The 18,530-nt window shown below is 33.6% G+C and overlaps 1 protein-coding gene across 1 annotated transcript in view; it reads left to right on the top strand.

Moving 5' to 3' along the window:
- LOC106054901 (uncharacterized) overlaps positions 1-18,530 on the top strand; it is a 59,649-nt gene that overhangs the window by 19,544 nt on the left and 21,575 nt on the right. The window contains exons 9-13 of the mRNA XM_056004981.1: positions 4,453-4,613; positions 6,508-6,603; positions 7,418-7,592; positions 15,341-15,431; positions 17,017-17,064. Of these exons, the coding sequence (XP_055860956.1) occupies positions 4,453-4,613; positions 6,508-6,603; positions 7,418-7,592; positions 15,341-15,431; positions 17,017-17,064 (571 nt within the window). The remainder of the gene's footprint in view (positions 1-4,452; positions 4,614-6,507; positions 6,604-7,417; positions 7,593-15,340; positions 15,432-17,016; positions 17,065-18,530) is intronic.

Below are 18,530 nucleotides of genomic sequence, written 5' to 3'. Positions count from 1 at the left end.
CCTAAAACAAACTTAAGACCCTCAAAAAAAAGTTGCTCAACTCTATTAAAGCTTTAGTATTTATGGATCTATGTTTAACATGTCAACATGATGAGACAAGACGGAGAGGTCACGCATGCGCAGAGATGAAAATCACTAGGTCTAAATTAGCTCTCAATCAAGAAAACATAATTTTTTTACTTTTACACATTAACATACAAATTAGTGTCTTTTAATTTAATTATTAAATGAAAATTAACCTTCGAATTTGAGTTTACAAATTTTTTTTTACATAAAATCATTCGTTCTAACTGTAAATAGCTTTAAATGTCTTGATATACATTTCCGTAACTCGCGTCACCATTACATGCGCCGCGTAGTGGTACAAATGAAATGAACATCAGATGTCGTAATATTGTGCATTATAAAGGCATATTATTAAACTAAGAAACTACTTACATAATAAAATTTACTTTCCATTTTATTTTTTAAAGCATTAAAGCATTTAAGCCTACAACTATCGATTCGGTTTAATTTTAAGTCTTTACTTTTAATTTACTTTTTTCTTTCAAATTTACTTATGCGCATTTAAACCTGTTAACAACATAGCTACACATATACACTAGCCATGTTTACAATAACATTAATTCATAATTTCGCGTAGCCTACTGTATCTAGGTCAACAGACTAAGCCTAATGTATGTTTCAATCTATTCCTAATTTTATGTATTTCTATTTTGAATCTATTCCTATAATTCAAAGTATTCTTATGTTTCAATGTATTCCTATGTTTCAATATATTCCTATTTTCAATGTTTTCCTATATTTCAATGTATTCCTATAATTCAAAGTATTCTTATGCTTCAATGTATTCGTATGTTTTGATGTATTTCTTTATTTCAATGTATTTCTTTATTTCAATGTATTTCTTTATTTCAAAGTTTTCCTATATTTCAAAGTATTTTTATGTTTCAAAGTATTCCTATATTTCAATGTATTCCTATGTTCCAATGTATTCTTATGTTTCAATATTATTTATATATTCCAATTTATTCCCATATTTCAATGTATTCCTATAATTCAAAGTATTCTTATGTTTCAATGTATTCAGTAAGAAGGACTCTGGAAGATTATGTCAAAGTATGGCTGTCCACGAAAATTCATAACCATGGTGAGACTATTTCATGATGGCATGAAGGCTCGTGTCCAAGAAAGTGGAGAACCATCAGAGCCCTTCGAAGTATCAAACGGGGTAAAACAAGGCTGTGTCCTAGCACCTACACTGTTCAGTATCATGTTCTCCGCTATGCTGACAGATGCATTCACAAATAGAGAAAACAACGGGATAAATATATCATACAGATTTGATGGTGGCCTATTTAACCCGAGACGGCTTAAAGCAAAATTAAAAACAAATTCAGCAGTAATCAGAGACTTGCTATTTCTTGACGACTGTGCCCTAAATGCCTGCTCTTAAAATGATCTGCAGACCATCGTCAGTGTCTTCTCAAGAGAATGCTCAGACTTTGGCCTTACCATTAATACAAACAAGACTGAAGTCTTATATTTACCTGCTCCTGGCAAAGCCTAATCGGATCCAAGCATCACACTAAATGGACAGGATATAAACAAATTCACATATCTTGGCAGCACACTCTGCAAAGCATCCACACAATCATGATGCAGTCCCAGCTGCGATGGGCAGGTCACGTCTGCAGAATGGAAGACCACCGCATCCCTAAACGACTCTTGTATGGCCAACTAAGCGAAGGAAAGCGCTCGCAAGGTGGTCAAATCGCTTCAGGGACACCCTCAAACCTTCTCTGAAGGCGTTCAGCATAGACTCAGGCACCTGGGAGACAGAGGCACATGACAGAGCATCATGGCTTCGCGCTGTGAAAACTGGCGCACAGGTTGCTGAGGAAAAAATAACAACGCTGTCAGAAGAAAAACGCCAGAGAAGAAAAGCAAGGCAAACGACACTAGCTCCAGCTGGAATGGCCTGCCCAGTGTGCGGCCGAACATTCCGGGCTCACATAGGTCTCATCAGCCACATGAGGAGGTATAAAACCCCAGAGCAAAGCCCTCAGCCCCCTGTATGACAAAGTGGTCATCATCGAACCACGATGGACGAACTATAGGTTTTGATATATTTCTTTATTTCAATGTATTTCTTTATTTCAAAGTATTCCTATCAGTGGCTTAGCTAGGGTATTTGATGCCGTGTGCGGGAGCTCTTCATGATGCCCTCAAAAAAACAACAACATAAGAGCAAAACGAAGACTCCCCACCTCCAGAAAATAACTATTGTTAATTCGCAAAAAATTAATCGAACAAAGACAAAAAATGCTTCCATTGAATTCTACGTGTTCAATTTGCTGGCGAAATCAATTTTTCTCCGGAAATTCGTGTATAATAAATGAAATTTCCAATTACGTCAGTCGTCATTTAGTCATCATAGTTGCAAATAATTCTTGATGAGCTTTAGTTTTAAATAACTTCTATGTGTGTCATGGGCGTAGCCGGGGGGGGGGGGTGTTTGGGGTTAACCCCCCCCCCCCCCCGAAATGAAATTTCCCTCCGTATCTCTTTCTTGTGTGTCAATACAGAATCTTCATTTATTTCGCTAGGCATCTTTTTCATGTGGCCAATACGAAGAGGTTTAGCACTAATCCCTAGATCTGAGCATATGCTTTCAGCAAAGGTAATACTGGCTTCAGTGAGGTCCTCTAGAAATGGTAGAGTATATCGACAAATAGAACTACATCGACTTCAGCTTCAGCAGCTTCAATTCTGCCAGATTTAGAGGGACATCCTAGTGTTGAACTTTCATGAGGACAGCAAATAGCAAAGTCTTAACCTCCGCAGTCCATTATTTCTGAGCCATACGAACATAGTTTTTCTAAAACAACCGCAGAGATTCCATAGGCATGCTTATTTTTAGTGTCATTGAAGCCCATGAAAGACTCGTCGTTATCCATTACCGTCAATGCTGGAAGCTAGGTCCAACTTTTAGATGCCAGGTATACAATCGAAAATAATTGAAAAATAGATGACTAGTTTTAATTGTTGTATGATCTATTTCCATGACCACCCATAATTACAATAAATTCTTATGTATTTTTATAAGTTTGGTTCGAACCCAATGTTTCTTCAGGAGTAGAGTCCACTAGATAGTAATATCACTAACTCCAACAAATTGCTTTCATTTTTGTTCTTCCAATTCTTCTTCAAATTGTTCGTGATGCCCAAGAGTGCCAGATTCTGATTGGAGAGCCAAACAAATGATGTCCAAGAGTCTCTTTAAGTAGGGTTTCCATTTTTTCCTTCTTGTTTCAATAAATCTTAACCATCGCTGTGAATACCGCCCTTTACACATTTCCTCCCAGCTGTCTGAATGTTCTGCTGGTCTCTTCCTATTCAGTTCTTGGTGATTACCTCCATCTATCGTTTAATCCATGTTCACGCTGATGTAGCCTAATACTTGATCTTGAGAAAAGAGTTTGCAGGGGAAGCTAAACAGTTGTTGTTTTTTGGGTTGGGGGGGGGGTGGTAACAATTTCTGAAAACTTTTTTTTGCCGTTGAGTATTTTCCATAGAAGAAAGTAACGTGGACGTCTAAAAGAGCGTTAATTAGAGATGTCAACAAACCTTGTCAACTCAGGCGCTAGTCTTTAGTTCATAGTTAAGTTTAGAGAGAATAGAGGATATCAACAAAGTAGCTCAATAAATAAACGTGTACATTTCAAATAGACTCTAGTCTGTGGAGTTTGTGCACTTTTTACTGAGAAAGTTTAAATTGTCCTTTGTTTGATGCCCATTGTCACTTGATGCCCCGTGCGGCCCACACCACCCGCACACTACGCCACTGATTCCTATATTTCAAAGTATTTTTATGTTTCAAAGTATTCCTATGTTTCAATGTTATTCTTATATTTCAATGTATTCCTATATTTCAATGTATTCCTATATTTCAATGTATTCCTATATTTCAATGTATTCCTATATTTCAATGTTATTCTTATATTTCAATGTATTCCTATATTTCAATGTATTCCTATATTTCAATGTATTCCTATATTTCAATGTATTCCTATATTTCAATGTTATTCTTATATTTCAATGTATTCCTATATTTCAATGTATTCCTATATTTCAATGTATTCCTATATTTCAATGTATTCCTATATTTCAATGTATTCCTATATTTCAATGTATTCCTATATTTCAATGTATTCTTATATTTCAATATATTCCTATATTTCAACGTATTCCTATGTTTCAATGTATTCTTATATTTCAATATATTCCTACATTTCAATCTATTTCTATATTTCTATATTTTAATGTATTTCTATATTTCAAAGTATTCCTATATTTCAAAGTAGTCTTATGTCTCAAAGTATTCCTATATTTCAATGTATTACTATGTTTCCGTGTATTCCTATATTTCAATGTATTCCTCTCTTTCAGGTAGATCTTGATGAGAGTTATTATCGTATTTCAAGCAACAAGCCCATGCAAGTATTCTTCTACCGCAACTACTACTGCCCTGATAATGTGGTGCAAGCCTGGGCCACCAGTTTGTCTATAGTTGTACCCACGGAGCTATTTTATTATCAATACGTCATCAGGTAAATTAGTGCGCCCCCCCCCCCCAAACTTAACACAACACTTCATCTTCCCTTCTTTTTTTTTTTTGTTGTATTTAAGCCAGAACTTCATGGAAGGTGGAGGGGGGAAGTGAACGCTGATCTTCTTATCTTATAAAATACAGACGTTACCTCAAAAAAAGAAGATGATTTCGTCCTTATCGTGTTATATATCACTTTTATGACTTTGAAGTCTTCTGTCCTGGAGGCTTTCTAAATTGAGTGATGTTTACTAAAGGTGTTACGTCAAATGTGAACATTGGTTTGTTATGAATGTCGCTGCTCTATTTCTCAAAGACGGATCTAATGATTTACCTAAACATTTAACAGTATATATATATATGTGGCTGTGTCGCCACACGCAGCCTAGATTTCTATGTCATGTTCATGGAAAATCGGGGGGGGGGGGGGGGTGAGAGGGCGGTAAAAAATGTTCTGATGTTTTTTAATCTTATATTAATTACTTATTAATAGAGAAACAATAGCTCCATAATTTGTTTAATGGAGATAAAGTCTCTTTTTTGAAACGTGATTGTAATGTTTTTCTTTATCTTATCATAGAAATTACAGACATTCCTTCAAAAATCCTTCTGGGTGGACACGGATCTTGATCTAACGATTTTCCTAGAACTTTGACAACTGCAGTATATCGTTGAGAAAAGACTTACTAGCTCTATGGTCACACTGAGAAAACTCTAGAGTTTGATCTTTATAAGTTTTCAGAGTAAATAAAAACGAAAAAAAAAACACTATCTAGAGAACGAGAAAATATTTACTTTTAAGAGACTAGACGTTATTCATTGAAGAGTTGAATAAATTAATGTTCAGGAACATTTATGCATTGTCTAGATCTAAAAGCCAATTATTGGAATATTATTAAGTCTAGTGGAAGTTTTACAGTACACTGAATTTGATAGAGTGCAATAACACCAATCTGCATTAAACTTTGAACAAAACATTAACCAACCATTTAATGGTCTCTGGAGTTTCATTAATAGAAACCATCTTTATAACATTATTGAAAATGAAATACTAACCAAACATATATGAAACCATCAGACAAAAGCAATAAATGCAGGTTTAATAATAAATTAAAGCATCATATATATATAGAGAGAGAAAATGTAAAGAAACTAAGACAGAAAGAGTTGAAAGAAAATATATTAAAATTAAACACAACCCAAAAATAAGCAGACAGCACATCTCTTGTTCAACATGCTTATCTTTTTTTCTTATAAATTGCAGACGTTACTTCAAATATGAAGATACCTACATCCTACGCATTTCATGTGTCAATCTTGTCATACATGTTAATCAGTGACTTTTAACTCTGTTAAGCCGTTGGTTTACCTGGCTGGTTCAAGCAACCCATTCCATTATCTAATGGCAATACCTTTTCTTGAGTTGATGGGTCCCGATCAGAGAATTCATAATTTAATATCCAAGATTAAATAGCACTTTAGTTTTATAAATCCGAAGTGAATTGTTAAAATTTCTTTCGGTAAACCCTAGTATTTGTTGGATTATTAATACTATCATCAATACGGGAACTCCACGCGTAGAACGTAATCAACTTCTTGGTTGAAGTAACGTCTGTATTTTATAAGATAAGACTTGAAGATAAGAGGATCTACACATTCTCTTAATCAACATTCTTTCTCGAGGGGGTGGAGGGAGGGTTAAAAGGGTGGGGGGGGGAGGAGGCAGCTTTAAAAATGTCCCTTTGTTGTTGTTTTTTTTTGATCTAACACTCAGTTATTAAGAAAGAAATTGCTCTATAAGTTGTAGGTACTGTATTTAAAAAAAATGTTTTTCCTGTTTCTTGATTGTTGAACTTGAATTTTATTAATTAGTCAAATATTATATTTTTTTCCAGTGGCAGGAGTGACGGATTATTTAAAGTTCTTCTTATATGTGAGAAACTGTTTGCTTCTTATATCCTTATGAACGACGTAGTGGTTACTTCTGTTAGGTAAGCAAGGTAACCCACCAACACACGCACACACGAGCTTAGCTGGGGCGACAAAGTAAACAAAACTATCTCTGTGGTGGGTCGCCACATAAGTAAATGACAATAACTGAACTAAGCCGGTTCTCTCACAAGGGATTCCTTCGTATTCTTACAATATACTACCACTAACAGTGTAAAAGCCACCGTAATAACTGTATATAAATAACACTGATGATTTATAGATAGAAGGGTAGCAATCTAATAATTAGATTTAATCCCAGAAGCGTGCAGTGGAATTGAATGCCGTATAGGGGAGTGTTCATAGATTTTCGCCATTGACATGGGCGCTTCTTACTACGAGAAGAAGAATACGTTGTAGACAAGGATGCAGGGAAACACTTGACGGAGCTAACGGCGCTTCCCCAGAAAAACACAGTATAATGTTATACCGTTTCCATCTAAAAGTCTAACACAGGAAATATGTTCAGTTGTTGTTAAGTCTGTTTCTAAATTTAATAAAATTGCCTTGTAAAATTTGCAATAACTATTGAACAAATATCATAAACAATAGGATTTCATAATAGAATCCACACCCCTTTTACTTTTAGGTAGCAATCAATGAAAGTCGTTCATCTGTTCCATGTATTGGTTCAACAAAAACAACAAACTAACGAAAGTGTTTATTTTGGGATATGTTTGGAGAAAATAGATGGGCGGGGGGTGACACCCCGAGCTAACCGTATCGGGGGACACCGCTCGAGTAACGCCACTGGCTCTAGATCTATTTTTAATCCTGTTAAGCGGCAAACGTTTAACATTGAAAAATCTTCCACAGCACTTACGAAGTGATAGACCAATCTGACTGGCAGATCATGCACTCTTTACTGGCTCGAGGCAGTCAAAATATTTACTCAAAGATCAAGCTTGCTTTCGGTTGCTATTTCTACGCGACGGATAAGACGGTCAGCTTTATGAGTCCTGCTGGTTTTATTAGCTCCCCTATTAACCCGGTAAGAGGCAACTAATGTGGTCACAAGGAAATCTGGTCTTTAGTTCTTTTTCTCTCTCTCTCTCTCTCTCTCTCTCTCTCTGTCTCTCTGGAAGGTAGGTTTCTCCACATTAGATTCTTTAATATATGAAGCAAGGGACACTTGGAATCTTGAGTTGTGAGCGCCTGAAAACAGCACGGAAACGTTCTCCTAGATACCCCCTTCCCCCAACAGGCCCACAAAAGAGATTCGCCAATGGCCCACTGAGACTGTTTAAGCATGAAAAATGCGCTTTACAAAGTCAAAACGGGGTTACAAAGACAGTTTGTGGCACACAAACTCAGAGGCGCCCCCCCCCCCCGTATTCACCAATGGACCAGGAATATTTAAGCCATAGTCTTGTTTTGATCGTTTAAAATAATAAAATAAAAAAAATCGGCGTTATTTTTCACTTAGAAGCAAACAGGACAACATGTCCTCAATGATAAAACTCTTTTAATTGTTCTGGACAAAGAATTTGAAATAGAGCTCCCTTAACAGTAGATCTGCGTTAACTGATCACATAAGAACAGCATGGGAACTTCCCAGAGACATACCTCCACCCCCCACCCCCACCTCCCAGCACTATCGCTTAATATATTGGAGTAGAATGGCTAGTAAATTAAATCGACCCCAAAAACTAACAGATTTTCCATGCGGACCCCAACTCAACCAGAATTGGTAACTTTGCTAATCTATAAATTTAGATCTAAATCTACTTTACAGATCTAGACTATATCTAGAATCTAGAATAGATCTAGAATATAAATCTAGAAAATAGACTAGATTTAGAATATAGAATAGTCTAGAATTTAGATCTAGAAAATAGACTTGATCTAGAATCAAGACTAAATCTAGACAAGATTACAAAGAGAGTTTGTGTTACACAAACTCAGAGGCGGCCCCCGTCGAAGTCGGATCCCTGTCGGATCTGCATATTCGCAAATAATATTCAAGAGGTGATTTAATTTTCATGGTCAAAAGTAATAATGTTTCAACGATTCATTTGCCGTAAATTTAAATTAAATAAAAAATAGTTGATTAGTTTTAGTATATTAAAACATTACAATATTGATCAAAACGTTTGAAAATGAAAATCTACACTTTTTTTATATACTTTAAGTTTAGAAATTGAAATTCTACATCTTAATCTAATCTATTTTAGTCTAAACTAGATCTAGAAATTCTAGATCTAGACTCTAAAATAATTTTAATTAGAATATAAATCCAGATCTAGTTATACTGTAATGAAAATCTAGATCTAGTTTAACAAATCTAGATTAGATCTAAATCAAGATATCATTCCTTTTTTAAACGCGAGTCACATAACGAGGCTTAAAAAACATTGCTATACCGAGTTCTTTTTTCATTTCATTTGAAGAATTAATTCCATATAACGTCAGAGGGAAAAAAAAACACTACGTCACACGGCCTAACTAGACTAAAAATCGCCTTTATCAATACGAGCCATTTATCGAGTGTTCATAGACTTTGGTGCACCGAGTGCGTTCTTTAAGCATTTCATTTAAAGAATTCATTCCATATGACGTCAAAGGAAAAAAAACACTACGTCACACGGCCTAGCTAGAATAAAAATCGCCTTCATCATTACGAGCCATTTATCGAGTGTTCATAGACATTGGTGCACCGAGTGCGTTCTTTTAGCATTTCTTTTAAAGAATTCATTCCATATGACGTCAAAGGAAAAAAAACACTACGTCACACGGCTTAGTTAGACTAAAATATGTTTTCATTAATACGAGCAATTTTTCGAGGGTTAATAGACATTGGTGCACCGAGTGCGTTCTTTTAACATCACATTTAAAGAGTCCATTCATATGACGTCAAAGAAAAAAAAATTCCATTACCTCACAATAGGCTAGTACCGGTACCATAAAAAAAATGTCTTTATTTACACGAGATATTTAACGAGGGTTCATAGACATTGGTGCACTGAGTTCTTATAGAATTTATCTAAAGAGGATCAAAGCCGCATTGTTTTTGCGTTTTGTCTGTCAGTCGGTCTGTCCGTCATTTTGATATAAAAAAAACAACAACTAAAAGTTATTAAAAATTGATTAACCTTTATTTTACGTTTCAAAACATCGCAATAATTTTTAGGTATGAAGACAATTGAAAAGTTTATATAATAGATTTTTCTGGATGTTTGTATAAATAGTTAAAGAAAAAGAGAATTTCAGATAAATGTAATACCGTTAATTAAATTATTTGGATGGTCTCGTATAAAAATTAGATGTACTACAGCCATGTGGAGAGATTTTCATACCTTACTTTGGTGTTTGGATTCTGTTTTCCTTAAAAATCGGAACATAATATTAACGATAATTAGATTTTTTAATGTTTAAGGTAGAAAGTTAAATGTACTGTAAGGGAGTAGTAAGTTAAAATATTTTTCATAAAAATCCTTAAAAACATTATTTCGTAAATGAGAAGATTATTTGTTTATTAATTAGAAGAGGGAGTTCAACCAATTATATGGCGTTAGTAGATTTTTAAATAAATTCGGAAATTTCTGGCAACGATTTGTAAGAAACAAAATCCGGAACATTCTTTATCGATTACAAAGTTTCTATGTTATGTTTTAGAAAATTAAATGTCTAAAAAGTAATTTTCAGTAATCAATTCTAGTAAATTACTTTTTTTTTAAAGCCCTGAACAACCTATTGTCGATATTTTTAAAAATTTTTTAAAGATGAAAATACGGAACAATTTGATATTGATAACCAAATTATAGTGACGCATTGTCAAATAATATAAGTGTAATATTAGTAAATTATGCGATTTCAATTATTAGGCATAATTCATGTTTTATAAAACAATATCCGGAACATTTTTATACTTAATGAAATATAAGTCAGTATAGAGATTTTGATTTAGCATTAATATGCTATTTACATAAAAATGGAACAACATATTATTGATAATGTGTTTTTGCAACGTTTAAGCATGGAAATTGAATGTATTATAAATTAGAAGAGCAAACAAACATTTGTTGGGGTTGATTAGTTTTGCACAAAAAAATCCGGAACAATCAATTTTTAGATACTTAAAACTATTGAGATGTTACGGGAGGAACATTAAAGTGTAAATCAGATTTTCAATAGCTTTTAGAGTTCTAGTTTTTTTAAGCTAATCGTGTCGGACAGACCGACCAACAGACAAAACGCACAAAAATAATCTTCTTTTATTCGGATGGGGGCACTAAACAAAAAATAAATAAAATCTGATTTTTTAAAAAAGTTTAAGGAATTGGTTTAGCACCTGATCATGTAGCGACGTTACGCTACTGCACGAAAATCGCTGCATAAAAAGTCCATTAAAAAAATGTGCGTGATATTTACATACAAAATGCATTATTAGCCTTTATAAACAAACAGAAATGTTTTCTTTTATTTTAAGCAGCTAGTTGACCAGAAAAAACATCTTTAACTATTATTTATATTTGTTGTAAACATTTCCTGTACATTTTTAAAATATATTTGACTTAGTGATACTGAAAATACACAGAATTGTCCATCTTTGTTAGCATATTGTAACATTGCCTCCCTTACATATACGTAATTGTTTTAGAATTGGTCTATTTTTATGAAAAAATCGCTTGCATAATTAATTTTATAAATTAAACGGTTTGCTTTTAGAAAACCAAAAGTAGCCGTTGCACCTAAACTTTTCAAGCCGCATTTAATGATGAAATAATATTTTTCATATCTCTTCTAGTTTTCGAGATCTGATTGTGACAGACGGACAGACGGACAGACGGACATTTTGCACAAACCTAATAGCGGCTTTTTCCCCTTACGGGGGCCGCTAAAAATAGACTAGATCTTCAATATAGACTAGATCTAGAATTTAGATATAGAATCTAGATCTAGACCAGAATCTTCCCATTTACTACCAAAACTTTATTACTGCATTAAGTATAAATTTTCTATTAAATATCAATTTCTATTGGTCAAACTAAGACACTGCAAAAAGAATTTTTGAAAAATTCCATATAGTAACGATTCTGTGAGATGTACACTGGCAGTGTACATAGCAGGAAGTGGCCCCGTGAGGAACATTGTATAAAAAAGTTATTTTTTTTTTACAATCGTTAAGTGAAAACAGATTATTTAATAACATTGAAAAACACACAAATAAGCATTTTATGCAAAAAAAAAAGTATATTTTAATGCTTTTTTTTTACTAAAAAATTATAACAATATAGTAAAAAAAATAGGCATCAAATGTACAACATTATATGGTACTAACCAGTACTATCCAGATATATTTTTTTACAACAACAAATAATAATACAATAGTGAGATATTCAAAGATCATGTCCATAAGCAAAGATTTTAATATTTGAAGTGCGGTTGAACCAAACATACTTTATATGCTCGTATATTCGTATATTCATATGCTTATCAGTTATGTAATAATCATAAATTCCTTTTTTTTTTTGAATTCTTTTCATTGGGTCGCAGTCATAGTTTTGGCATTTTCAAGTTTGTTAGCTTTGATAAAGTCAATAGACTCAATTCCCTTGTGATATTAGCTCTGCTAATTAGCTATACTAAATTGTGACTAAATTGTAAAAATAAGTATACATGATAAATAACGGTGTCATAGAGGTAATCATATTATGTTATGATATAACACAAGGACCTAATAACAAATTATAAGATTCTAATGTCATTGAAACTCAATCTTGCTTTTGTCTAATTCATTTATTTACTATTAGATACCAGGTTCTCATCTTGATTCTTAATGATGACCTTTTGAACTGTTAATATTTACTTGAGACCCTAAAAAAATATTATAAATATCTATAATTATTATTATTTTTTTTTTTCAAATAACCATACATCAATAGGATTATAATTTGCTAATGGGACAAATATTTTTTCTAAGTAATCAGTTAAAATACTATAGCCTAGGAGAACTGCATGAAGTAAAATAAAACAAAACAAAAGAAAATATATAAAAGGAATTATTATATTATTGTTTATATCTTTTCAAATAATAACCTTATAATCATCATAATTAGTTCTATAATTTGCAATTATAAGGGTGTGTATGATGTATAGCAATAATATATGATAATATTGGTTAAAACAAACAAATCTATGTTTTAAATGAAGTCTTGATCTATATTGATTCATATATCAGTAATTGATTCCTACAATGGCATATCCTGCCATGTACACTGGGAGTGTACGTTACAAAAAATTAAAATTTGAAAAGACCATGCTATAAATGTTAAATCTATTAATTAATTATAATACTAGGATACTTTATGTTTCTAAATCAAGTAGTTTTATTTGAAAATATTTATATAAATGTGTTATTACTTACATTTTCCGAACAGGTTTCATTTTTTTCAATTTTTGACAATGTTGTCTTTTTCAAGCGCAATAAAATAATAAAACGCAATTGTAAAAGTCAAACGTAGACAAACATGTTCTTAAACGAAAACAAAAGAAAAAATAGAAAAAACTTTAATAGTTTTTTTTATATAAGTTTTTGAAAAACGTACACTGCCAGTGTACAAAGTAGGATATGATCTAGATCTAGGCCAATATTATTATCAGGATTAGTAGGCCTTCTGGTACAGGGTAATGGTGTACTATGCTGTTCGCATCCGATTCAAATCTGAATGTGATACTACTGTTCGCACATTCATCCAATCTTCACCCCTAATCTGTCAGAAGTTAAGCTATTGCCTCAAGAATTCAAATTGTGTTCACATTTTTAAAACAACATTTGAATCAATATTTCATTCAATGTGTAAGTTAATTAATAGAAAATATATATGAGCCATTGATATTTTTTTCACTTGTGACCTTAGATGCAAATTGTTAGCACCATGAATAAAGCTTGAGTTATTAATGAAGAAGTCTGTGACCTTTTTAGAAAACTTACATCCCCTGAAGTTGTTTAAAAAAAAACTGCTTGCATAAATATTAGTACTTGACTGGTGTGGTGGTATACGTCCCCTTGAGCAGGCCTCAGCCTTGAGCAGGCCTCAGCCTTGAGCAGGCCTCAGCCCTGAGTTGAAATTCAAGACGTACAACTTTGTATAATTTAATGCCGATAACATTTATCCAGATAGTTCTTTCTCCCCCCCCCCCTCCCCCATTTTCCTAACTGTAGGATCATAGCGTATTGAGAAAGCTAAAATAATGAAAGACGCTAAACAAAAAGGATTGGTAAATAGTTCTAATCGCACAGATTTCTTATTGTCAGTCTAGATCTATTTCAAATTTAGTTGCATGATCGATCCAAACTAATTGATTTAAGGCATGTCTATTAACAGCTTTGCATTTTTTAGAAAAGTATTTTTTATGTTTTTCTTGCTTTAAATTGTACATGACTTATTGGCATACTCAATAGATTATTTCTCTTTTAAAACCAAAGTAAACATTTTGTTTGAAATGTAAGGAACTAGTAGGATACAAAATACTTAGTTTTGTAATACAATCTATTTTTCATTTATTATTTTACTTTTACATATGCTGAAGACTAACCTCCCTAACTAAATAGCGAATAGATGTAAAAATGTATTTTTATGAAAAATCACTTGCATAGTTAATTTTAAAAAGAATTAACTTTTTGCTTTCCACCAAAACTGTTCTCTTTACCAAGAGGCCCGTATAAGACATTGGCCCCAAATCACCCCAATAGAAAGAAAACCTAAATGGAGAGCTCCCTGCTTAGGAAACCACTGCGCAGTTCATCTCATGTATTGGTCTAGTCATCTGAACACTCCAACATAACAATGAGAACGAAGAAGAAGAGGAAAGAAAGCGTAGGCTAGCTGTTCCATTACAACTTTGAAATGTCTAAAATATCATGATGTCGGATTTCAATATTTTATTTTAGATCTAAACGGGACGAGCCGACGAACAAACCACACAGAACTAAAAAAAAATTGTTTGTAGATCTAGATCTAGCAAAATTTTAAGTCTAAGACTAAGACTGCTATATTGATCTTTTGGAAATTTGTTTTGATTACAAGGACTCTTGTCTCATGTAAAAACAACACAACAGAAACATTCACATAAATAGAACAGACACAACATAAAGAGCTCATTCAGCTACTACACAGGCATCTTGATCCTTTTCATGTTTCCTGATAAATGAGTGGCGTTGATATAGTCTGACCGAGTAAGGAACGAACGAGTCTCTTCATTGTCTACCTTCCTACCTAATAATTTTATTAAGCTCTGTTATAACAGTTTTACTCATATACTGTTCATTGAATTATATTATAATCAGATTTGTTATTAATACACTTTTTAGTTTGCACTGAAAGCCCGAGCGTATTTGTATATGCCTATTTGTGATATACACAGCGCATTGTATCCAACATTGTGATTACGTTAGATTTAAAGACGAGTAGAAGTCTATTGTGGATTTAAGCTTAGCATAGCGGTATCCCTAATTCAGCTGACAGATAAAGTAACGAAATAACTTATTAGATCTAAGCGAAAATGTTTGTTACTTTAAAGGCATTATTTTACATTTTCATACTTTCAAGACATAATGCTCATATAAATATACTAGCCGGATATGACCGGCTGCCCTAGGGCTTTAATATATGTATCACTAATCTAGTGCCAAGTTCTCCTAATATAAATATCTGACAAGACATTGTATGCATATAAATGTCTATCAAGAAACGTTGTCATAACCATTATCTTACAAGCATGTCTCACCACAAACAGAGGTACTGCAAAAAAAGTCAACCAGTGAACGATGATCTTCTAGACAATGACTGTGACGGGAAAATTGATGAAGAATATTACGATCAAAAAGGTGAGAGTTGAGGAAGTGATCTCTACGGAAATAATGTCTTCATTCACCGAAATAATAAGTGAACATATTCCATAAGAAGAAATGGAATGGCTTCTTTGTTTACTTATACAAAGTCCATACAGATATTTACCTCTTTAGACATCATTAAAGAAATTAAAATTTGTTATTTAGATTTTTTCCTTAGTGCTTAAATTGTGACAATACTTGCATTTTTTTTCTTAACATAAACTGTTTTAAGTTTGCTAGAAAATAGGTCTATGATCTCAAAATATTTAGTCCTGGCCTCAAATAAAAATTTAGTCTTACCTGGACGGTAACCTGGACCTCTACTAGCACAAGGAGCAAACGCCTTTACTTTCCATAACTAAAGCGAGTTGGGTGGACTCAGGGTGCCCTAAAAATCCGAAATTCTAAATCCCAGCCTTTACCGTCATTCGTACCCAGAACACCAGGTTTGGAAGCCAAGCGCTTAACCATTCTGCCACCTTGCCCCCGTTACCCCATATCTAGTTACTTAAAACCTTGATATTACGTCATGGCCAGTTACATAATAACTTACTGTCTACTATTAACTGTGTTTCTTATTACAATGATAGGGCTAAATTTATTGTTTCAATCTACCATAGCTTGCACGAGATGGTGAGATTGTGGTTAACAGGTCCATGTGGAGTTGGTGACTGGGCTCTGTATGAAAGAGAGTGTGGATATTTTCAGTGTTGGAGACTATAATCGAGAGTTGTACTTATTTAGTGGTAGATTTTTCCTATCAAACATAGTCAATGTTGGACGTTGTGTTTCATTGACTATAAAGTTCTGAGTTGTATCTCTTCGGAGAGTATAATTATGCCCCATTATTACATGTTAAGATCTCCCTGTCGTCAAGAGACTGAACTAGGGCTTGGAGTAGCTCCCAGTGATCTAACCTCCTAGACAAGAACCTTCACAACCAGCTAGGGCAATAACTTTATATAGGCAGTATGTGACAGTCACTTCATACATAGTTAACTAATACATTGATGGTATCCCATACACATTTAAGTAATACTTGATGTTATCCCATAAACATTTAACTAATACTTGATGTTATCACATAAACATTTAACTAATACCCCGATGTTATCCTATACAAATATAACTGACAAATACCTTGATGTTATCTATACACATTTAACTAATACCTTGCCTTGATGTTATCCATACACATTTAACTAATACCTTGCCTTGATGTTATCCATACACATTTAACTAATACCTTGCCTTGATGTTATCCCATACACATTTAACTAATACCTTGCCTTGATGTTATCCATACACATTTAACTAATACCTTGTCTTGATGTTATCCCATACACATTTAACTAATACCTTGCCTTGATGTTATCCATACACATTTAACTAATACCTTGTCTTGATGTTATCCCATACACATTTAACTAATACCTTGCCTTGATGTTATTCCATACACATTTACCTTATAACTTGATGTTATCCCATACACATTTAACTAATACCTTGATGTTACCTCACACTCAGTTACCTAGTAGCTTGATGTCACGCAGTTACCTAATTGATGTTTATTTGTCAGATAACGATCGAGACGGAAAAGTTGACGAAGACTTCAGGGATTTGACAGGTATATATCAGGTATATTTCACACCAACCTTTCATGTAACCAAAATAAAGGCATAGCATACAAAACCATTTATATTTTGCATATTTCTATTAAGATAGTCCATTTGTGCAACGTTTTATATAAAAACAATTCGTGTGCTAGAAAGAAGAAGAGAAGTTAGAGATAGAACATAGGCCTACAAATAATTATCTAGATCTAGAGCTTTTATAAGAAATTTCAATACATCAAATAAGAACATAAAACTATTATTATTATTATTACTATTACTATTATTGTTATTAAGCTTGGTTAGGCCAGTAATAGAATATGCATCCTCTGTTTGGGGCCCCTCAACTCAAGAAAACAAGAAACTGGAACGGACACAAAATATAACAGTGAGATTCATAACAAATATTCACATTTGATTAGAGTAACACCTTTAGTAAAATCACTAAATCTAGAGAGCCTTCTGGGTAGAAGACTTAAAAATAAATTAGCAATTATGTATAAAACACTAAACCATAATCTTCAGATGAGGGAACCAAACTTGAACTACTACTGGTCCGAATTGCACAGTCCACAGCAGCACTTGCAAAACTCAAAAAAAATATGGAAAGATTAAGGCTTAGACCTCGACACCAAAATCAGATAGATGCGCGCCCTGGTCATGGCCACATTATATCTGCTTGCAAGTCTTGACGCTGACTGCAGAACTAGAGAGGAGGACCCTGGCAATGGAATTAAGATGCTACAGAAAGATTTTAAGTATCACATACAAAGACCACATCACAAACGAAGAGATTAGAGACAGGATTATTACAGCGATTGCAGCACACGATGACCTGCTAACTAGTGTCAAAAAATGCAAACTTAAACTCAATGGTCATATTACAAGGTCCTCAGGGCTCCCAAAGAGCAGTACAAGGAAAAAAAGAAGAGGCAGAAAGAGAAACCAATAGAAACACAGCATAATGTATAGACCTGTCAATGAAAGAGATTCTGTCTAAGGCAAAAAACAGGGAGGAATGGAAAAAGACGGTCGACAAATCTTGTGTGGTGCCTCAACGGTCCAACATATGAAGGGATACGTGAAGGTGAAACGTTTGCTTTTCTACCAACATAGATATAGGCTTGTATTGTTTGCTTGGTTTGACGGCGTTAATCTAACTCATATATCCTCAGCTTGTCAATGCTCTTGTTTAAGATTTAGGATGTCCATTCTCTTCCTACTACGTGCAATATGTCTTTTGACAAGACCTTTCTTCAAGGCAGAATTTTATGGAGGGGGGAAGGAAGGTAGACGGTGGAAGCTGGACGCTGATCTCAAAACAGCTCTTACGATTTTCCTAGAAATTTAATAGTTTAATGTGTATCGCTAAGAAAAGAATTACTACCTCATTGGACATAAATTTAATTTTGGCTAGAGAAATTGATCTAGGTCTAAATCCAACATCGATTTTGAAAGGACTATCGCATTCGGGAAATCC

Source organism: Biomphalaria glabrata, chromosome 11 (genome assembly GCF_947242115.1).
Source record: "Biomphalaria glabrata chromosome 11, xgBioGlab47.1, whole genome shotgun sequence".
Taxonomy (NCBI): domain Eukaryota; kingdom Metazoa; phylum Mollusca; class Gastropoda; family Planorbidae; genus Biomphalaria; species Biomphalaria glabrata.
This window is presented reverse-complemented; position numbering and strand designations above follow the sequence as displayed.